Source organism: Lepidochelys kempii, chromosome 14, assembly GCF_965140265.1.
Source record: "Lepidochelys kempii isolate rLepKem1 chromosome 14, rLepKem1.hap2, whole genome shotgun sequence".
Taxonomy (NCBI): Eukaryota; Metazoa; Chordata; order Testudines; family Cheloniidae; genus Lepidochelys; species Lepidochelys kempii.
Genome location: NC_133269.1, coordinates 6,833,072 through 6,856,278, shown reverse-complemented (window position 1 = coordinate 6,856,278; position 23,207 = coordinate 6,833,072). Strand labels below are relative to the sequence as shown.

The window sequence follows — 23,207 nt, the reverse complement described above, 5'->3', positions numbered from 1 at the left end:
ACAGACACACCTGTCAGTCTCTCCCTCACAGACCCATCTCTCCCTCACTCACACATACACACACACCCCCCTACCTCTCTCTCTCCTCCTCAAATATCAGTTTAAATTCAACAGTGAGCCTTGTAAGGCCCCATCATCTCAGAAGCTGGATGCGGTGAACCAAAGTCCCCAGCAGAGGGCAGCAACTCTTTAACAAAACCGGCCGGGACAGCGACTGGCCTGAGAGTCTTGGCCTGGCTGGAGCGAGTTTCTGTTTGTCACCCCGAGTTCTCTTAAAAAACGGGCGAACCCCCTGTGCAGACAGTGCCGCTTGCTCAGATTGTTCAGACCTCAGATAAGCGGAAACAAAAGTCAAAAGAAAAGGAGTACTTGTGGCACCTTAGAGACTAACCAATTTATTTGAGCATAAGCTTTCGTGAGCTACCGCTCACTTCATCGGATGCATCAAGTGAGCTGTAGCTCACGAAAGCTTATGCTCAAATAAATCTATAAGTCTCTAAGGTGCCACAAGTCCTCCTTTTCTTTTTGCGGATACATACTAACACGGCTGCTACTCTGGAAACAAAAGTGTCATTGCCGTACCTGTGCCCTGATGGGGAGAATTGGACTAGAACACTGGAGATAACCCCTGCACCCTCCCACCCAAAGGTGTATCCCCTCTGAAGCTCCTAACACGTCTTGTGACCCCATGAGAAGCTGTGGGAGCCCTTCTCATCCAGTTGTAAAGACAGGGAGGATCCTAGTGAGGCCCAGGCCGGGACCCCTGCATTAGAAAACTCCCTGCATATAATGCTGGGCAGCAGGTGCGTGGTTTGAGACCAGGCATGTTCGAAATCTGACAGAATTGCCCCGATGGGCCACGGTTTAGCCCATGCACAGGAAAGGGTGAGAGGGTGGTGCTGGGGGACTACGATTTAAATGAGGGGCCCAGTTCTCCTCCCACTTACACCAGTTTTGCACGGTGCCAACTTCAGCAAGGTCCCTCCTGGTTTTTACTGAGGTTATTGACAGGAGAATCTGTCTCTTTTTGTGGGCAGCCTGGCAACTCCCAAGACGGGGAGGGGAGTATCTCACATCTTACCTGACACAGGAGCAGGGTGGAAAAAGCCCTGGGAGAGCCACATCTAGCAAAGAGTGTGGGTCGCTATGACAGGACCATGCCAGGTGGGGGGGCACTGGGAGAGCTCCAGAGACACTCCCCCCTCCGTCTTCCCCTACCACCCTTAAAAACAAGCTCCCTAAGAGAAGATTAAAGAAGAGAGGTTGTCCTATTACAGCCTTGCCAAGCTGGGCTCCATTCAATGATTCTACTGGTGTCCCTCTGACGCACCCCAGCTTTCATATCTGTGTTAATCAAAAGCAAGTGGAGATGGGCCTGAGCCAGAACCATGAATCTGAACAGCCTGAGCTTTGTGCTGGGGGATGGGGAAGGAGGAATTCACACACCACACTTGCCTGTTGGAGCTTGGCCCCCCACTAAAGAGAAGGACTCGAAAGCAGATCTTCAGCTGAAACAGCCAATATAGTGAACTGTGTTGAGCTCAAACAAGTACAATGCGTTAAACAGCAGCTTTACTTCCAGCCACGGAAATCAGGTCCCTGTTATCACAGGCAGGAGAGGTTAAGACTTTAAATGCTGCAGTAGGAATCAGCGTGTTGAACCATTTCAAATCAACATGGACACGTCTCCACATACCATTAGAAAATACAAAATAACGCCAACACCTACAGTCGCAGGCCACGTGGCCTATTTACCAAACAACACCCAAGGTTAGTCATGTTGAGGGACTGCCACTGTACATGGACTGATTGGTAGAAACTGAAAAGAAGAGGACTCTCTTGATGTACTGACACCATACAAGGAAGGTGATGTTCTAACAGTCTTGGCAGAGATGCAGTTAAGGCGTGGGACCACATATCAATTTAATATTCAGATGGGCCCCATCTATCGAGTTTGGATCCAGAGCCAATCCCGATCTTCCCAAACTTTCAGAAGGGTGGTGGGATCCAGGGTGTCAAGGCCTGTCTTGGAGGTAAGTGGGAGATAAGAAGTCCTTTGTTCTTTGTTTTCTGTGGGGTTCACTTTTGTTGTCATGTAGTGGGTTATGCCAATCCATCTACCTTACTACTGCCCCATGAGGATGTCTGATCTTAGAATTCCCCCGCACCCCCAGCCATCAGACGCTTCCAAGTTACATTGCTTTAAAATTCAAAGCTGCTAATAATTAGAGATGGGCCTGAACTCAAACCCAGATTCCAAAGACTCCCAAACTTTGGAGATGCTTGAAGACTGAATTCCAGTCTTAGAGAGGCCTTCAAGACAGCTACGTTTCACCAGCACAGCACTTCGCGTGCAGGGCACCAACACCTCAGGCCCAAGAAACTACTTACATGTGAGAGAGTATCTCCTAGGACATATTTCTATCAGCTATAAGGCAGCAAATAAGGTTCATTTATCAAGAAGTCAGTAACAGATGAGTCTGACTTTCTAAAGATACGAATGAAAATAGGTCAGGAGACACTTAGAGTTCCCGAATTACACACAGATGTGCGCATCTGGGTCTATTACTCATAATCAGGGTGGTTTGCGCCTCCTTGACACTGAAGCATGACTCTAATGCACTTCTTTAGCAGTATGGTTCATATATTGATCTGTACTTGGTGAACCTTGCAGAGTCAGGGCCTGGAAAGAAAACATCCATTTATAAGTAGGTCACATCCTGTCTGCCTTAAAAGCTGCTTGTTATCCAGCTTTTCCTTGTTCTGTAAAGTTCTCCCAAGGGCAGATAACTTCCTTCACAGAGTCCTTACAGGCCCGGGGGCAGTCCTCCTCTTCCTCCTCAGAGTCTATTGGGTAGATTCTGCTCTCCAGAGGAATATCCACTTTTATCTGGAAGAAGCTGTGTTGCAAAATGAAAACGTGTCACACACAAGGCACTTTCTGACACAACGCGCAGCACAGAGTTTGGCTTTGAGTTTTTCTATTTCTCAGAGCATACTTTATGGACACAAGCCCACGTGACTTGAAGAGGGGAGAATATGCATACCAACCCCACTGAAGCAAAAGTGCTGAGTGCCACAGTTCCACAGCCAAGTGAATTAAGAGGTCTTGAATTTGTGGGTCTGTTTTTGCATTTTAGGCTCAGTTACCTGGTCAGGAGCAGAGATGGACCCAAAAGTGGGGGCGGGGGGAGGGTTTCCCATCTGGATTAATTTTAGGCTGGTGGAGAAACCAGGGCTAAGGCGGGAGGGTGATGGAATCTCCAGGCCAACACCTCTTGGGTCATCAGCTGGTGTTGTACTATTTTAACCCCAAATGGTGGGACTCTTGAGATCACCTCACGAGGTTCCCCCCATCTTGTTGTTTGTGCTTCCACCTCCGTGGGCCACATCTGAACCAGACCTGGGGAAAGACCCCTTCTGGGGTTGGAACCAAAGCCATAGGAGTGCATTTGGAAATTCAGTGGAGTCTGAGAAGCCGGATATGGGAGGCCTGCTTGCTAGACTTCTCTGACATTACCCACTAATGTGTTTTGAGGGCAACAACCAGTGCTGGATCTTTCCAGCAATGCTGCCACCCTCTCTGCCTATTATCAAGGTGGCCATTCAGCACAGGAACACAGCGCTCACACCAGGAAAGAGAGGCAGCATTTGAAGATCGACTGTGACTGGAGACAGGCAGCACAAAACCAAATAAGCTCTCCTGAGCTGTGGTTTTCAATTAGAGTGTAAAAAAATCCCTGTGGGGGCCTGAGTCCCAGTTCTTCTTGCAGGAAAACACATTAACTCAGAGAGATCTGCATGAGGTAAGATGACCGGGAAGGATACAGACTCCGAGGAGGCTCAGTGTGTGTCTGTCAGCAGCCTCCCGCCCTCAGCATCAGTCCCTGCGGCTCTATCTTACTTGTATCTGTGCATCTCACACTCTTTAATGTTTTGCTCTGTTGGAAGATTCTAATAGCTGCCACCAGTCACAGATCTGGGTGAAGTCTAAGCACCCATGTCCCTGATTAATGAAGGAGAAATTAAGTGTCCTTTGTTTAATGATAGCTGACACAGTAGAAGCCACCGCACAAGGCACAGACAAGCATGGCAAGGCTAAACCATGGGGGCTGAGGTGTTTCCCTGGAGACAGACTGCAAACACGGGGGCTGGAGCTATTAGTGGTTGGCAGCTGTGTGTGGGTGACAGGAACCCGAAAGCCAGGAGACAGTGTGAAAAGCAGTCATGAATGCAGCCCTGAGAGGGACCAGAGACAGAGCTTGGAAACTGTGAGCCAGGAAACTGCCCGCTGCTGTTTGTTTCTACTGTGTCCAGGGAAACAGGGCTGTGTAAATAAACAGGATTGCACCAAATACCTGACTCATAATCAATTTCTTCTCCTAATAGAAACAGCCCAATGGGCTACCCATTTGGGCCATGGGGAAACAGGATTTATCCTCACACAGGAAAGGAGGCAATATTATCCTGGTTTTACAGAGGGGGACAGATGTTAAGTGACTTGCCCAAGGTCATACAGGGAGTCTGTAGCGGAGCAGGGAATTGAAGCCAGATCTCCTAAATCCTAGGCTAAAGCCCTAACCACTGAGCCTGAGCCAAACTCCCCATCTCTTGTGCAGGCCCGGGCCGAGCAGAGGGTTAGAAGCTCCCCAGATACAGCTGTGTCCGAGGGAGGTGTGGAGGAGGAAAGATGAGGACACTGAAGTAGCAGTAGGGTATGTCATGCATGCTCAGGCACTGGGGTGCAGGGAGCCTCAGGATCACAATAACCCAGGCAGCTCGTTCCCACGGAGCATGGTGGACACAAATCCTGCCAAACCGAACTCCCACGTACTCCCTGCTGAATCCACGGGCAGGGCCGCCAGGGGGCAAAAGGAACCTTTTGACAGGGCCCCAAACCAAGTGGGCTTGAGACCTGCCAGGCGGGGACACAGCGCCCCTCACTAACATTTGCCCCAGAAGGACCTCTGTCACGACGGAGGGCAGTTGGCCCGAACCTGAATCGTGGCTCTGCGAGCCAGGTCTCAACACCCAGGGCAGGAGATGAGCCCAGCCCCACGGGACAGGAGCCAAAGCACCGCTACAGACACAGACTTACTCTCCAATACCCCCACTCCCCCAGGCCTCCCCTCAGTGGTAATTCTTTTCGAAGAGGCTGGTCTCCATTTCAGATTTGGTCCCTGCACCCCTACACACAAAAAAACCCCTCTGTGAAGCCCTGTCAACAGGGCACCCCAGGAGCATTGCAAGCAGCAGGCTGACACGGGGATTCATAGTCAGTGGGCACCGCAGCCCACGTAATGCGGGACAGGAGGGCACAGGGCAGTGAAAGTGAGCGACATTGCTGAGTTGGCCCCCTCCCTTGTGGAGCTAGAGGCCCCGGGCATTGGCTTACCGTGGGGCTGCTTCCCTGCAGGGATAGCTCTGAATCCAGACAGCTCCAGGGGAAGACAGCAGGGCCTGCAGGCGAGGCTCATCTGTAGCCTCCCGCACCAGCAGGCGGTGGCAGAAATGCTGTCCTGCAGACTCCCCATCCCTGGGCTGAAAGGGAAACTGGGGCTGCTCTGTTAACTAATGTGTGTTTTGTTTCTCTGGCTTACTGGCTGGTTCCTAGCTTGTCTCTACAGGGTTGGGGGGTGGCGGTGGTCGTCCCCATGCCCACCCCATCCACAAACTTCCTGCTGGCCCCAAGAGCAGAGGAGATGAATGGTTTCATGCACACAGTGGACTGGTGGAAAGGTAGAGGCACTAGCTGGCTGGGAGCAGGTATGAAACTGGTTTGGGCACAGCAGGCCAGGCCTGGCTATAGATGCTAAGCAAGAGCTGGGGGCTTGGGAGACACTGGGAGAGATCTCTGCCCTTCCTCCCACCGCCGAGCTTGGGGGTCTGCCACCCGCGGCTCAGCAGCTGCAGCCTCTGGTGATCGTCATCGCTGAGAGCCTGCCCCAAAGGCTGGTGGTGTTGTGGGAGGGAGCCTTTGCCTGCTGGGTATTTCCCTCTTTCCCTTCCCCTGTCTCCTAATTTGAAAATTCTGAAAAGTTGAAGAGCTTTTCAGAAGTTGTACGCATCTTGGCAAGACCCTCTGACTTCTCAGGGCTCTTCCACTTGTCGGTGAGAGACGGAGAGCACCCATCTCAGTGACTCTGCCCCTGCATTGAGGGCGGTGACGGAGGGGGTGGGTGGGGTGGTAAGCCACCTTTGCATGCCCCATATTCTGAACCTGTTCAATGCCCCTAGTGTAAGTTAGAGCCATCTCAGAGCTGTGCTTATACCCTACTTCTCGCAGTTCTCTGAGAGCAGAGCCGTAGCACTGTGAGCTCTGTCCGTGTCCCTCTCTGCACCTGGCCCATCCAGGCATTCTCAGGGGGCTGTGTCTTCCCCATGGGAGGCCCCTTCATGCTGCCAGAGTGCAACATATAATTAGGCGGAGAGACCATGGCTAGTGACGTAGAGACACCACTGCCTGGGAGTCCCTCTCATTCAGGCTGGCCGCGTGTAATCACTCAGAGCTGAGTTCCTTCACATACCACAGACAGGTGTACTTACTTGGTCATTTTTTTGGACTTCTGCTGCAGTTGTTGTTCCAGGTCATCCAGTGGCTGGACCTTTCCGTGGGTGATAGCCGGGCACTTTGGCGAGAGAGTGGCAAACATCGGTGAGTTTAAACATCCCCGTTTCAAGAACCTGCTGAAGGACAAGGTCGTCCGGGATTTGGGAGGCACCTTGGCTTCCATGTTCCCCGGCACCTGACTGTTGCAAGTGCCCGATTCAGAGTCCATGGAGATCTCAGTGCTCTCAGTGATAGAAGGAAAGTGGTTAGAGTTGGACCCATTGCCTTCCCACTTGCTCTCAAAGCAGGAGGTGCTGTCTAGGGCTATGCTAATGGGTGAGGGGCAGACAGTGCTGTTTGGCAGAGTGATGTGTCCAGGGGATTGGAAAGGCAGGTTGTTTGAGATGTGGCAGGAGGGGTGCGAGGTTGATGGAGATGAAGGAACAGAGGTACCGGTGTACACAGCCAGGTGAGGGACTGGAGCAGTGAACTGACACAACTGCAGAGAAGAAAAGGAGACATTTTAGAGCAGGAAAAGCTGCCTGCTAGTCACAGGATACACAACACCAAGCCCCAAAACTCTCCCTCTAGCTACCAATTGGAAATAATGCCCTTGGAGTAGGCAAGTGAAAGATTACGACCACTTTGGGGGATATATAGTTTACTGGAGCTCATAGATTTCAGCAATGTAGGGCAGGTAAATACCTCGATAGGTAGGTAGACAGACTATGTATATTAGAGACTGTGTGATGGTGCCCTCTAGTGACTGGCCCTGAGCTAGGCTAAGGGACCTACTACTGCTAGCTGCTGGAAGAGCTCTCTCTTAGCTCAGATGATAGAGCTTGTGTTCTTGGATCTCCAGGACCTGGCATCCCAGCAGGATGTACATAGTAATGGTTTCAGAGTAACAGTTGTCAGATCCATAACAAAAGGAACCTCTTTATCTGTCTGGCACGGAATTACCCCTGGCACATCTACCGTGCCATAGAAATGCTGAGGATTATTAATAACAACGCTCCAGAGAGCAAACACTCAGATGGTGAATCAGGTTGACAGCTTTTGGGCCATACTGTAGGTGAGGCTGATGAAAACTTAGGCTAGAATTTCCCAACATGGAGGGCCTCTGACTAGGCCATGGGTGAAGAGGAGAAGTGCTACCTGACCCCAGATGTGTCCCCTCAAAGAAAAGAGAGTCCTGTCTGCTCGTTCAAGCTGCTGTCTGCTCCTACAGCCACCAAGGGGCATCCCTAGCTGAGCAGCATGGAGCCCTGGGGCCGTGAGGGAACTGAGAAAGGGAGCAGCTAGAGGGCAGAGCAAAGGAAAGGAAAAATACAGGGAACAAAAGAGAGAGACTAGACAGAAAATTAAAAGGAGGGGAAATTACCCAGGAGAAAAGAAGGGAAGGGAGACGGGCAGAACAAAAGAGATGGTGGCAGCTGGGTCAAACCATCATGGTAGCTCCACCAAACCAACGCTGGAAACTGCTTCCACAGGAATGGCCCAAGCTCATTGCAACCCCAATGCATCCTGGAGGAATTTGGACCTGGATCAGAGCCTGCATTTCACAGGCCATTAATAATGGTCTGAGCCAAAATCCCACCAAGAACACACCGAACTTGGGGGAAGGTAGGAGGAATCCAGACCCAGACTTTGGAGCTTGAGCTCACCTCTAACAAGATGGGCCCAGACAGCAAGAAACGTATTCACATGTGGGTCTAAACACTCCAGTGCTGAGCTGGGAGATTTGCCTTGAGACCCATCTCTCATGGCCTTTTGCGGGGCTTTAGGGCAGCTAACTCAGCTCTGTTCTATCACTTTTCACCCCAAGATCACAAAGGGCTTCATGAAGGTAAGTGGGTATCATTATCCCCTTTATAGAACTGGGTAAAATGAGTCATAGAGATGTGACTTGCCCAGGATCAGAGCCTACATCTCCTGATTCCTAGTCACCTGTCCTACCCCTGGACCAGACCCCTAGATCGTTGCAATATTGTTGATACAAGTTGCCTTTGCTTGTCCTGTCAGCTTAGCCAAATCTTAGCTGCACAGGAGAGCTGCCAGCTCTTCTTCACTACAAACTCTGATTCCCCTCTCCAAAGGATACAATTTGGTGTTATCTTCAGGGCATCCTCCCGCAAAGCACTGTGCATTGGGGATAGGACAATCCCCGCCTGTCTGCCCCTGCATCAAAGAACCAGAGGGAAGCCAGATGCAGAGTTTTGTTCTGGCTTGTTGCCTGTGGTGGGCTTCCACACAATCAGATCAACTCTTTTTATTACCTTTTTTTAGGTTTGTAATATAAGAAAGAGCTGGCGAGAGAGAATAGGGATTGAACCTCCTTGAAGAACAAAGGACAGAGGCGCTCAAAAGAAAAGATACAATTCCCTGACTGCTTCCCTGCCACCGAATGCAGCACTTTTCAAACCTGATTGTCATGGGGAAACCTGACACATGAGACCCGGAGATGCGAGGGATTCTCCTCCTGTATTTGTGGCTGAGGTCGGTGGAATGCTTTGAGGGCTTTCTGACAAGCAGGAGCTGTCCCCTCCATGACCTCTCTCCTTCTGGCTCAGCCAGACTTTGGGGAACTCTAAACTTGTTGCTTTGAGCTGCGCTAAGAAGAGCTAGCACTATCCTAGCTATGCAGATGCTTCCATCCACCAAACTCCCTCCCATTGGCCTTGAAGATGGCAGATCTCCCGGGGAATGAGGCACTGAAGAATTTATCTCTTCTTTGTTTCTTTCCCTTACACGCTGATGTGGCCAACTGTAAGCATAGCTGGGATTGCACAGAATGGCCTGTGGCTGCACTTATAAGGACAATGCTCAGGCCGGAACGAGAATGAATGTTGGATTCATTTCATGCCACAGGACGGGCCTTAGGGACGGTGAGGCGTGGAGGTGCTCAGAGAATAAGAGCAGCAATAGGAAGTTCAGTGAGGGTGTAAAGGTCTGTCTCCATGAGCTAGCAGGAAGAATGGATGGGCCAGATGCTGGGGCTCCAGATCCCAATCTGCCTTTGGGAAATCATCGCTTTCCAGAGTCGGAATATCTCAGCATTTCTGCGACTTGGACAGAGTTACTCTGAAGCATGTACAGTGATGAACCAAAAGGGGGAGATAAAGGGCACCTGAGGCCTGATCGAACATCCACTGAAGTCACTGGAAAGATTCCTACTGGCTTCAGCAACCGCTGGATTGGGCCATGGTTACCAGGCGGATTGTTATAAGGGTGCTCATCTTACCTAATTCATTAAAGAGAGATTAGTTGTAAGCAGGAAGTTCAGGGAGACTATAAGGCTCTGCTAGTTACAACTGGGGAGCGTATCTAGTGACAACCCAGTTAGCCCCCGAATCTGTTACAACATGGTTAAAGCATGTAGCGAGGGCGGGACTTTGGTTATGGATGGCATAACCAGGATAAGATCTGACTTGAAGGTGTGTGTGTGACGGACGCCATCTTGGCTGACTCCTCAAGGACTGACCCAGGGACCTCTGGAACTAACAAGCACAAGCCTCAAGGCTGTCTAGCTGTGGCTGTAACAGTCTCGTGACCTCCTTGGGAGACCTAGTGCACACCCTCATCCGTGGGTTACACAAGCTCAGAGGGAGAATCTGCCAATGATCTAATCTTCGATTACGCATTTCAGGCTTCTCCAAGGCATGGCTTTTCCATAAGGTTCTAAATAAGTCTCTACCAACCGAAATAAAAATATGCTCAACTTTTTAAACAAAAATGTTAAAAGCAGCAGCACAAAAAATAAATACACACATGCAAAGAGACAACACAATGAAGGTCCAACACAATGGTCTTTTCCATTTTCTACATACACTTTTATTAGACAGGTGAGCTAACGCAAATAAAGCATGGACATGATGGATAAAAGTCAATGGAGATCCATTGGAATACAATGAAATCCAATGGACACGAAATCCAGTGGACGCAAACTATTTCTTGGCAGATACGGAGTGAAGTTCAATTCATAGCATGCTGAGGGGGATGGCCAATAAATAGTCCTACTCAGAGAAGATGAAGAGCAAGGGGTGAACACAGCCAGCTACAAATGGAATACACTGTGAGATAGGGCACCAAAAATGAGCTTCCTTCTAAGAGCGCTGGTATTTGGTCATGATCTTGCCAGTCCTGGGTAGATGTTTAACACTCATAGGGTCTGCCAACACTGCTTCTGAGGTGTGGCTGCACCACATATAGACGCAGTAAAGCTGCAGCAGCATGGGCTGGTCAGGCCCACCCAGGACCCTGGGTACATAATATGCAAGCAGCTAGCCCATGCTCCTGCGGCTTCCCTGCTGCTGTTGTCGGAGCTATCCGGGCTGCAGTCACGCCTCTGACTGCCGTACCAAACTGATGGCTGGGCAGCGTTGGGACTGAGATAAAATCTGGGGAAACCTATCAATGGAGATGAGACCTAAAATCGCATCATTAAGCCAACTGACTGGAACCTATTTTATTACTTGTGTTACGACAGCATCTACGAGCCCCAATCTGGCACAAGTGGGACTCTCGAGCTAGGATTTTTAAAGGAGCCTAATGGAGTCCTGTCATTAATAATGGGATTTGTGTGTCTAATTCCCCTAGGCTGATTGGAAAATCCCAGCCTAGAGTTGCAGCCTGGCTTTTCCTGGGAAGGTCAATGAGGTGCCTCCAAGGACAGGGTTTTCTATGCCCACTCAGACAACTGTTAGCCCCTGACTGCCGATGGGATTCCAGCCTCATTGGAGGCCTTCGTTTTTCTAACTCACTGGTGAGGGTATCTCTGTGGGCGGGAGAGTAATAGTAAAAGAAAGAAGCAGCCCAGAATAGAAGCAATGTGTGTGAGAGATGGAAGGACTTCCCTTCACCTCCTCCCTCCCCACACTGCCCAGGACATTAGGACTGGCTGCTGTTTTGGAGACATAAAGCCCTGGGTGGAACAAAGGTGCACCCGCTCCCATCAACTTGCAAGAGTTTACCCTGAGAAGGGACCGCATGAAGTGGCCCAAGGTGACAGCAGGGAATGTTGGAGGCTCCCCAGCTCCAAACCCTGACATGGTACGGATGGTGTCTCTCTGAAAAGCACCACCACACTGCATGGCGAGAGCCTGATGTGGATGCAGCGTGGAGCTCCTGAGCATCGGCTGCTGAGCCTGTGACCTTGACAAATGCTGTGGGAGCTGAACTGCACTGGCTACTGAACAACTGTGCAGCTGCAAGGCACTGGCTGTAGCTGGCATGGCTCTGCCCCCAGAGCAGAAAGGCCCTCGGGCTGAAACTCATGTCCAGATAAAGAGGAGAAACTACTTCTGAGATTCGACACCTCCACAGCACCTTAGCCCTGTTGCCAGCCACATCCTGCTCTCGCTGCCTCCAGTAAAATCATCCCAGCGAGAGCAGTGGATGAGCAAGACCAAAAGGATTAAAACATTTTCTGAGCCTCAACATTTGCCCATCCCCCAGCATCCCCTAAATTCTGAAGGAGGAGGAAGCTTCTTTACATTCCACCCCTGGGTTTTTCACAAATCCCATCGTGTCCTAGTGACCTTGGCTGGTCCAGCCCCGGGGGCTTCCCAGGCAGGTTTGGTATCTCCCTGAAATGTGCTTTGTACCTAACTGGAGGGTTTAGGTTTCAGGAAGTAATTTCCACTCCCCATTCCCTCCAAAAAGGAACAAGAGAGTATTCTATTACAATAGGGGCTGAATCAGCCCTTCGGACCTCTCCTGAACACAGCGGCTTCTGGGATACTGGGCTACAAGCCGGGATGACCACTGGAAGCCGAGGTTTGTTCATTTTTAACAAGGGGAAAGAGCATTGCAGGGCAAAGACAAGACAAGAGCGAGACAGGGTTTGCTAAAGGAAACCCATCCGGAGCGAGGCATTGCTCTTCTACCCATCTGTACTAGCAGGAGGCTGCTCTTCCCTCCAGGCCCGTGCATAACTCATTACATGGGTGAGTTCCTGAGGGACAAGGGGAAATCCCTTTCACTGACTGGAGGTCTCAGCTAATCACCTCTAGGCTGAGATCTTCAAAGCTGCCTAAGGAATATGGGGGCCCAATTACTTAAAATGACTCAGGCATCCAAACCACCTAGGTGCCTTTGGAAATGTTAACCTTGTTGCTCCCACCAGGAATTCCCCCCCTCCCCATCCTTCTGCACAGCTGCCGAGCACAACTGCAGCCTCCATGTGCTCCCTCCTATTGCCACATTGGTGCGAGACACCCGAAGTGGAGCCCTGGCAGAGCTGGCCAGCTGCCTAGAGCGGTGCTTGGGGTACTAGCAGTGGGCACGCTCCCACCACATGACTGAGAGTGCCAAGAGGTGATGGACCTTCTTGTGCTCCCGCTGGGGTGGGGTGGCTCTGCGCCACCTGACGCAGAGGACGGGGACAGGCGAAGGAGCTGCGTTCTATGCTGCCTTGTGCATCATAACTGAATCACTGTCCGAGTTCTCTGGGTCGCGGGCAGGGATTTAAGAGGCAGAGAGACCCAGATGGAGTTTTGGATCCTCCTGGGCAGGGTTTGGGGCAGTTACAAAACATCCCTTCCCTGACTTGTAAAAAGAGCCCATTGCACGGGACCCACAATGAGATTCGGACACAGCCGGCTTTCGGACTCTAGCAGCATTTCCGTGCTGTGACGTGACATCTGCTGCTTCAGATGCCATGGCAACCTGCAGGAACCAGGCTGCAGGGAGAACGGGGGCTGGAAAGGTAAAGCACCACTGACACCTGCAGGTGGGGGGCAGGAATCTCAGCACCAGCCTTGCCAGCAGCCCCTTGTCTTGTCTTTCCCCTGCTTTGTGCCCTAGACAAGGATCTGGAGCCTACTTAAGAGGCTCCTGCTTGAGCTGGCTCCTACGATCCAGCCTGCTCATAACCTGGGTAATGTCCACGTTTGTTGCTGCTTCTTTAGCCTTGGCCTCTTCTTCCTGCTGCCTCAGGATGACGGGGCTGGGGCTGGAGCGGAGGTGACGGCGTGCGAATGGGAAACTGGAACTAAGCAGAGAGAGATGCAGGGAGTTACTGGGGGACAGAGAGAGGCAAAACTGACCAGAAAATGGGTCCTTGTCACCAAAAGCCCAAGGAACCTGCTTGGAGGGAGGGGCGTTGTTAGTGTCCTCCATTTGGAGCAAACAACCTGCTTAACCAGGGTACAGAACATGCAGACTCACATTCCAGACATCTCAGCAGAACCCAGCCCAAAAGCCCGGCCCTGCCACAATTAATATCAATATCAGAACTCCCCAGAGCTTCTTCAGGAGCCAGACTGGGCCCCAGACTCAGTCCTCGATGCTGCAAATGTTTATGTCTGCATGTGACTATCGTCCCACTGCAGTTCAGCAGCAGGATGCACTGAGCAGACTTTTCCCATGGCATTTCCTGCAGATTCATCCTCCCAACCCATTTGCACACCACCCAGACGTTCCTTTGTTATGGGATTTCATACAAGCAGAAACTTGATGGTAAGACTGTGCAGGATTAAGACACTCTATATAAACCACTTAGCTGGGAAAGGCTCTACAGTGGCATGAAGACGTCATGAAAATGGGACCAGGTTTGAATCGGCCAAACTGCTCAAATGTCACGGATTTCAAATTGTGCTGGGAATATTTTGTCCATCTCTAGTCAATGAGGGCCCAGTTCTGCCACCCACAATCACTCTGAGTTCACACTGAAATCAGTGGAACTATCTGCATAGGAAGGTACGACTTATCATGAATAAAGGTGGCAGAATCTGGCCCTAACCAGGGAAAATAGCTGTAAAATAGTAGCAAGCCCCCTCTCCTGTCTCACTTAGAATCTCTTAGATAGGACATTGGATATAGAAACATCGAAATTCTGACACCACCCCAAATCCAACAATAACCCCCAAATTTCCCTTGGCTGGTGCCAATTATTCCAAAGTAAGAGACGGTTGTTTTCGACAGACAGCAAATAACACAGCAATTCGTTGAGCAAGAAGTGCCTGGCCTGAAATCTCTGAGCATCCAGATGGCCTCAGGTAGAGAAGAAATACCAATTACAGAAACAGCCTATTCAATTAAATCCCTGAGGCTCTGAGTGAGGTGTGCGTGTGGTCTCCTGTCACAGCGTCTGAACAAAGGCAGTGCATTATGAGATAACATATGATGCTGATCCTTGACACTTTGATCACATCTTTCAGCTAGAGATCTCAGGGCGCTTTCAAACAACAGCTGGTTATGAATTCCACCAGCCCTGGGAGACAGGTGACATAATACCCATTTCACAGGAGGATATGTTGAGATACAGAGAGACGGAGAGCCTGATTTGTAAACGTGCATTAGTGCACACGTCATTTCCACCACTGTGCCAATTAGGAAAATGCATGTGCAAAGTAAGAGGTTTATGGAGCATGCACATTTTAAAAGCAAACATGGTCTCAGTGAATGGACTGAAGCCACACAAATCAGTTGCAGAGCTGTCAGCAGAACAAAAGGGTCCTTGCTCCTAGTCCCAGATATGGGAGTAGCAAACTACCCCTCCATTATACACATTGGCAGGCAACTAACACTGAGCCTGAACCATTGAAGTCAATGGGAGTTGTGCCATTGACCTCAATGGGATTAGGATCGGGGCCGTTTTGTCCTTAATCATCAAACGTGCTAGAAGGGATGGGAATGATGGGTGAGATTTTTACAAGTGCTCCCTACATTGGCCTAACTGCTAGTGACGTCAACGGGCACTTTACCATTGACTTCAATGGGGCAATTAGACCAGTGTTTCTCAACAATCGGTCCGTGGACCGGCACTGGTCCCTGAGATCTCCCTGACACAGTTTAGGAAGGCAGCAAGCCAGCCCTAGTCTCAAGAAGGTTGAGAAACATCGTTAGACCAGTGCTCAAACCCTGCCCAAAACGCTTTCTTTAGTGAAATGCGCTGCCTGCTTGACTGCAAATTACTTCCCTCCCTTCATGAGGAGTTTCACCTTACACTATCCTGAGTGGACCTAGAGCAAGGCTCTTCTATAACCTCTACTTGCAAGGCATATCGTGCTGTGATGCCCCTCTCTGGCTGTTTAAACAGGAGCTTTCATGTCCTCTGTGACGTACAGATCTCTCTCTCTCTCTCTCCACTTCCTTTGCTTTTCCACGATGGAATCATTATCAACAACAATGAAAACAAGTATCAAATAGGCAGCCTTTGATGTGTTTTTCTCTCTCAGCATCTGCTGGATGCTGTCTGAAGTGTGAATATTACATCCCGGGAGCAGCTATCTGCAAACATTAATGCATATGCCGGGATTACAAGCGGCCTCTCCAGGATGTGCGGTAGGGCGGCAAGACCGTGGCGGCAGCTGAGGGTGTTACTGAGCTGCACATTGCATCTGCTGGGGGCAGGGGAGGGAGGAATCCTAATCAGTTATCATCTTCTATTGCAGTAGTGCCTGGAAGAGCCCTGGACCAGGGTTCCGCACCGCTTGGGAAGGAACAAGAACAAATCAAGAGCCGGTGGGGTCTCTGCAGAGGAGACACAATCTCCTGATAGGGATCCCAACGTGCCTGAAGCATGGGGTAAGTTGGCATCTGTAACTCCTCCTCAATGACCTTAACTCGACCGGCCATTGGAGTGGTGGCCCCCAGTAAGAACCTGATCCAAAGCCCACTGAAGTTAGCTGGAGTCTTTCCATTAACTTCAATGGGCTTTGGATCCGGCCCTATGAGAGCAGAGTTTGTGAGACCCTTACTCCTTACTTGCTGGGTTATGGGCTGTCAGGGGCACAGAGAAAGAGGAGCTCCCTGTCCCAGAGGCAGCAAGCCACCCCTTTTGGCTCTGACATGGCAAGTTCGGCCTGATGAGATGGCTGTACTTAAACCAGGCTGCCTGAAGTCACAGAATCATAGAAGATCAGGGTTGGAAGGGACATCAGGAGGGCATCTAGTCCAACCCCCTGCTTAAAGCAGGGCCAATCCCCAATTTTTTTTTGCTCCAGATCCCTAAGTGGCCCCCTCCAGGATTGAGCTCACAACCCTGCGTTTAGCAGGCCAATGCTCAAACCACTGAGCTAACCCTCCCCCCACAAAAGTCCCTGAAACTGCTGTGACAGCTGATGTGAGAAGCCAGCATTTGATCTGGAAACAGTCTTGTGGAGCCTGATTTTCCAGTGCCTTGCACCTTGTGCCCGCATTCCCACCAGCGCAAAAGGGAGTGTCAGACACTATTACTCTGCTCTGCTTTGCACTGGTGTAAATAGCTACCTGAGCGCAGGGCTGCGAGTGCTCACACCACACAAATGCCACGTGCCATGGAGGAGAACAGAGTTACCCCATCTTGTCTTAAAACCCAGAGGGCTTTGGATGGGATCACTTTAACCCTGCGTAGGTTCTCTCAGGCCTGATGTACAGCACCCTTCTGGGGGCGGGTAATGATTAGCTCAGCAGTCACAAAAAGGATTTAGCACTTGCCAGATAGGCTCTGACTGCACACAAGCCATTTCCACGGGGTTCACAAACAAACAGGGTAATCAGCAAGACTTAAATCCACTGTAATTAAACAAATGTCTAAATCACAGTCATTTTGCTGAAACTCAGGCTCTTTGTAGCCCCAGCACAATAAAAAAAGCACATAACCCACAATCACACCGCAATTTACTTGCCTTTTTTTCACTGTCTCTTGGGGCACAATGGCCTTGGCCAACATCTCCTTGTATATTGGAGACTTTAAATAGCGACCATAAGAGTCCTACTGGGGGGAAAAGGGAAACCAGTAGTTACGAATTGCAAACAGCCTAATTAAAATCATCTTGGAGTACAGTGCTCAGGAGCCAATGAGGCTGAGAAATTGGAAATCTCGCCCAACAGATCTCATTCATTAAAACTAACAGCTTCTCATGGGACGGGAAAGTCCCTGATGTAGAATTCAGAATGAAAAGGGGACTGATGAGCCTAGCTCAAGACTAAGGTCTTTTAGGCTACGTCTACACTGCAATAAAAAACCCACTCCCCAAGTCTCAGAGCCCAGGTCCACTGACGCAGGCTCACAGGGCTCGGGCTGCGGGGCTAAAAATAGACGTTCAGGCTTGGTCTGGAGCTGGGCTCTGAGTCCCACCCCTCTCGTGGTGTTTCAGAGACCAGGCTCCAACCCAAGCCCGAACGTCTACACTGCCATTTTTAGCCCTCCAGCCTGAACCCCGCCAGCCTGAGTCAGCTGAACCAGGCCAGCCAGGGGTCTTTTACTGTAGTGTAGATGGACCCTCACTGTCATCGCAGTCTGCGTCAAAATCTAGTGCTGGGCCATGTCCTCAGCTGGTGCAAAACAGCACAGCTCCGCTGACGGCAATGCCAATTCCCCCCAGATGCAGGTCTGGCCCCCAGTGCCCCTCTTTTCTAAGTGTCCTGTCTAGATCATACGTGAGGGGAGGTCCCAGCTGGGCCGTTATTTCTTGTTACCGTAGTCTAATGGACTACACTGCCTTGATCTAGCTGAGAGTCAACACAGCTCCAAACATCACATCTACAATAGGGTGCCTGCCTACGGACCAGGGGAAAGTGCATGTAAACACAGGACAAAAAGCTTACTTTTCAGGAGCAGCACCACAGCATATGTTCTTGGCACAAAAGTCACCTATTTGTACCCCAGTGTTATGAACCTTCCCTCAATTATCGCTGGAACACACTCTGCTAAAATGTGCATCCTACCACATGTTGACTTGATCTGGGATGCAAAATGATAGATGCCGAATAGGGTGGGCATCTATAACTCCACAAAACAATAATGACAATCAATGCTCATATAGCACCATAAAGTGCTGTACAAACATTGATTAATATAGCCTCACAACCCTAATTAATTCAGGGAAATTCTGTGGCCTGTGTTATACCAGAGATCAGACTAGATGATCATAATGGTCACTCCTAGCCTTATAATCTAGGACAGTTTTTTCATCCCCACTTGACAGATAGGAAAAATGAACCGTAGAGGAGCTAAGTGATTTGTCCAAGGCTCGGTGTGAGTCAGTGGCAGAGTTAAGGTTTGAAGTTGGAATTTCCTAGCTCACAGCCCTGAGTTCTATCTACTAACTAGAGCATGTTGCCTTACAATGGGATGGCATGAACCACTTCTTTCCCACTGCAGGGCAGCAAGTGGTCTCCTTTCAAATAGGGATCACTTGGGAGCAATGGCAGCTAGCATGCAGAGACACGGAAAGGCACAGACAAGCTGGGATGCCATCTGGATTTGTACGCAAATGACAAACCTTTTTCATGAGCATATAAATATGAGTCTGAGCAGCATCTAAAACGTAGCGATGAGGGTGCTTGAGACCTTTGACTGTGATGCCCATCGTTGTGCCATCAATGTTAATCCAGCGCCTTGCCCCTGGAGCGAGGAAGAGTCTGAAACCAGAAACAGTCAATTTCATGAGGTGAGAACTAACAGAGACTGTTCTGCTTCCACTAATGGAACGAAAAGTGCTTTCAACTGCGAGCCAGAATTCACCCCTGGTTCTTTTTCATACCGTAGGGTAGTAAACCTCCCTTTCGCCAGAATGACCACCTCATGCACCACCTACAATCACATGCTTTGATGCCACAATTTACAGTATTAACAATATTTTGCACTCAGGACCTACTCCAAAACCCAATGTGGGTCTTTCCAAAGACTTCCATGGGCTTTGGGTTAGCCCCTCATCCAGAAAGCTCCAAGCGCTTTCTTGAATATTAATTAATGAAGCCTCATAACACTAATGAGAAGTACGGACATAATACCATCCCCATTCTCCAGACTGGATAGAGGAGGCTGAACCTCACAGAATAAGACTTAGGCAGAACCCAGAGCTTTTGTCTCCCAGAAAGACTAACCCTCTCCCTTGTATGAATCGTGTAGGTGGAAAGGGGAGGGGGGAAAATTGCTTTATAATAAAACAACGTTTGTTTTCTTTATTTAAAGGGACTTCCTTCCTACAGTGGGACTATCCCACATGCATGCTTCATGCCGGCTCCCAAAGGAAATCCCGGCAGATACTCAGCAATACACTTTTCCTAGAGGAGAGCAACACAAGACAAGGATAGGGATGGCAACACATCAGGAAGGTGGACTGAAAACCAAGGCATCCTAACACTCACTTGTAAATTTCTTCTGCTTTTTCTTTGACCTTGGATTGGTCTCCATACTTCAGGTCCTCACAGGCTTCCCAGAACCCCAGGTTCTCTCCTGAACAATGAGGGATCAGTGACAAGGGTGGGAGAGGGACAAAGAAAATGATGGCTGAGTGAAATAAAAATCCACAACTGAATTCACTTGATTCAATATTTGTTGGCCAAGCTCCTGAAATTATGTCTCCGATTATGACAGTCACCCTGAGGCTTTCTGTTTGGCATAGGCTTTTTGATGGCTCTCTGCACAAGGATGAATTTCACCTTAAGTGCATATAAAATTGACATATGCAATTTCTTATTAGCATCAGTTGATTTGTAGGTGGTCTGGCAACAAACCAGCTCACTTTGCAGAGTGAGTTCTTTGCTATTGAATTTTATGTCCTCTGCCACTAGATGGCATTGCATGCACTGACTCTACAGCCTGTCTCCGCAAACGTCAACGTCACTTCTTAAGACTTCCCATTAATGTCTCAGATCACTGCCCCTATTATAATGGCTTTCTAAAAATACCACTTTGTGTTGTAAATATGCTGTAGTGATGCTGAGAGGGTGATGGGGGAGGGACAGGAACACAGACCCACCACTGAATTCTTTCTTCAGGAACAGCTGGAAGTTCTGGCGGCCTTTCGGGTCCCTCATCAGCTCGTTAAAATTAAAGGCCCATCGCTCCACGCGCATCTTGGTAGGGATTTCCACTCTGCAAAGGTTTCATAGAATCATAGAATATCAGGGTTGGAAGGGACCTCAGGAAGTCATCTAGTCCAACCCCCTGCTCAAAGCAGGAACAATCCCCAACTCAATCATCCCAGCTAGGGGTTTCTCAAGCCTGACCTTAAAAACTTCTAAGGAAGGAGATTCCACCACCTCCCTAGGTAACGCATTCCAGTGCTTCACTATCTTCCTAGTGAAAAAGTTTTTCCTAATATCCAACCTAAACCTCCCCCACTGCAACTTGAGACCATTACTCCTCGTTCTGTCATCTGCTACCACGGAGAACAGTCTAGATCCATCCTCTTTGGAACCCCCTTTCAGGTAGCTGAAAGAAGCTATCAAATCCCCCCTCATTCCGCAGACTAAAAATCCCAGTTCCCTCAGCCTCTCCTCATAAGTCATGTGTTCCAGTCCCCTAATCATTTTTGTTGCCCTCCGCTAGACGTTTTCCAATTTTTCCACCTCCTTCTTGTAGTGTGGGGCCCCAAACTGGACACAGTACTCCAGATGAGGCCTCACCAATGTCGAATAGAGGGGAACGATCACATCCCTCAATCTGCTGGCAATGCCCCTACTTATACAGCCCAAAATGCCATTGGCCTTCTTGGCAACAAGGGCACACTATTGATTCATATCTAGCTTCTCGTCCACTGTAACCCCTGGGTCCTTTTCTGCAGAACTGCTGCCTAGCTATTCGGTCCCTAGTCTATAGCGGCGCATGGGATTCTTCTGTCCTAAGTGCAGGACTCTGCACTTGTCCTTGTTGAACCTCATCAGATTTCTTTTAGCCCAATCCTTTAATTTGTCTAGGTCCCTCTGTATCTTATCCCTACCCTCCAGCGTATCTACGTCTCCTCCCAGTTTAGTGTCATCTGCAAACTTGCTGAGGGTGTAATCCACGCCATCCTCCAGATCATTAATGAAGATATTGAACAAAACCGGCCCCAGGACCGACCCTTGGGACACTCCACTTGATACTGGCTGCCAGCTGGACATGGAGCCATTGATCACTACCCGTTGAGCCCGACAATCTAGCCAGCTTTCTATCCACCTTATAGTCCATTCATCCAGCCCATACTTCTTTAACTTGCTGGCAAGAATACTGTGGGGGACGGTGTCAAAAATTTGCTAAAGTCAAGGAATAACAGTCCACTGCTTTCCCCTCATCCACAGAGCCAGTTATCTTGTCACAGAAGGCAATTATATTAGTCAGGCATGACTTGCCCTTGGTGAATCCATGCTGACTGTTCCTGATCACTTTCCTCTCCTCTAAGTGCTTCAGAATTGATTCCTTGAGGACCTGCTCCATGATTTTTCCAGGGACTGAGGTGAGGCTGACTGGCCTGTAGTTCCCCAGATCCTCATCCTTCCCTTTTTTAAAGATGGGCACTACATTGAGCACAAACACCACCGTTTCCCTCTGGAGTCAGGTCACTGCTCGCTGCGGGATTTGGCATATTAATTAAAAACAGAACGCCCTTCACTGGAGTGCAAAGAGATTTCCCAGCGCCGTCTGCTTTCCAGTCTGCTGTAATGAGCTCCTGAGGTCAGCCCACTAGGTAAGTGGTAATTAAACAACCTTCTGCACAGTGAGATCAGGAATGAGGGGCTGATTCTGCTCTGATTTACACCAGTTCTATACTGGTGCCACACCATTGGCTTGCTACTGCTGATTTACACTGGCGTGAGATTAGAATCCAACATAAAATATCTGTCTGGAGGCTGCAATGTGTGGGGGCATTGCATCCCTTCAGCATCACAACACAGCGGTGTACCCAGTTTAATTGACCAGTTCATGTGTGCACTTGCAATGGAATAGATCCCTTAGGGGACACACTGTATGGGTCTGATGCTTCAGTCCTTAGGCAGGGAAATCTCTTGGTGAAGTTTTGCCTGCCTAGGACCTCAGGACTGGGGTCCACACCTATAACTTAGGTAAGTAGGCTCCCTTGTTCATAATTGGCCACATTCTGCTCTCGGGTGAATGGGAACCCTTCACACTCATCCACGAGCAGAATTAGGTCTAGAGGCATGCTATGAATTTATGAACTCCCACACCATTAAGGAAGACTACACTTAAAGAGAAGGCAGATGATACTGCAAGTACAGGTATCAACACTGCCCAAGGACCACTGGCCTTTTCGCTGTTAAGCTACTTCACATGCTAAGAATAGGAAAGCATCGCCACTTATCACAGGAGAGTGGATATCATGATTAGGTCAATGCTGCTTTTTTTCCAATATCCTGCAATATAAAGGCTTTGTAAGCCACGAGTTGGTGGGAGAACAAATACATACAGCTTTGCATTGAGCTCCCAGAACTCAGAGTCATCAGTTATCCAGGGGTTGCTGGGGAGGCATCCAGACATGATGGGATCATTGGAGAGGAACTGTTCACAGTATTTCACAAGCCTGAAAATAATTGAGAATAAACCAAGATGATCGGCTGCAGGCAGCACTTCAACCAGTATGTTTATAAACCTAAGAAAATTATTACACAGAGCTTGGACCTCTTCCTAAGTGCATGCATAACGGGGCCTGGATCCTGAATGGGACCTCTGCAGTATGAATAATAATTAATAAGAACAATTAATCTTTTCCCATACAGCCACAACACGCAACAAAAACACCCACCAAATGTGGGCCTGTATGTTGTCTTTCAAAAGTGGCCAGTGATCTTGGGGGTGGTCCCAGTGTTTGGGAGCTGAACTTAAGACACACACCCACAGTGACTTGAGAAGCAGAGCGAGGAATAGAACCCAGGAATCGGGAGCTCAGATTCCCTCACAGAATGGTTTGCTGCTTTGATATGAAAGGAAGGGAGCAGACAGAAA

At 49.4% G+C, this 23,207-nt stretch overlaps 1 protein-coding gene across 5 annotated transcripts in view; it reads right to left on the bottom strand.

Annotated features, from left to right (window-relative positions):
• Nucleotides 1–1,555: 1,555 nt before the first annotated feature.
• Nucleotides 1,556–23,207, bottom strand: part of RGS9 (regulator of G protein signaling 9) — a 72,810-nt gene continuing 51,158 nt past the window's right edge. For 3 of the 5 annotated variants that reach the window (XM_073310533.1, XM_073310534.1, XM_073310535.1), the window contains 8 exons: nucleotides 22,672–22,785; nucleotides 20,245–20,360; nucleotides 19,631–19,718; nucleotides 18,763–18,901; nucleotides 17,164–17,249; nucleotides 13,427–13,544; nucleotides 6,547–7,049; nucleotides 1,556–2,900 (listed from right to left, as the gene is read on the bottom strand). In XM_073310533.1, coding sequence (XP_073166634.1) covers nucleotides 2,744–2,900; nucleotides 6,547–7,049; nucleotides 13,427–13,544; nucleotides 17,164–17,249; nucleotides 18,763–18,901; nucleotides 19,631–19,718; nucleotides 20,245–20,360; nucleotides 22,672–22,785 — 1,321 coding nt within the window. In that variant the 3' untranslated portion in view covers nucleotides 1,556–2,743. Of the gene's footprint in view, nucleotides 2,901–6,546; nucleotides 7,050–13,376; nucleotides 13,545–17,163; nucleotides 17,250–18,762; nucleotides 18,902–19,630; nucleotides 19,719–20,244; nucleotides 20,361–22,671; nucleotides 22,786–23,207 lie in introns of those variants that run through there. The other 2 variants (XM_073310536.1, XM_073310537.1) reach the window with 2 other exon arrangements.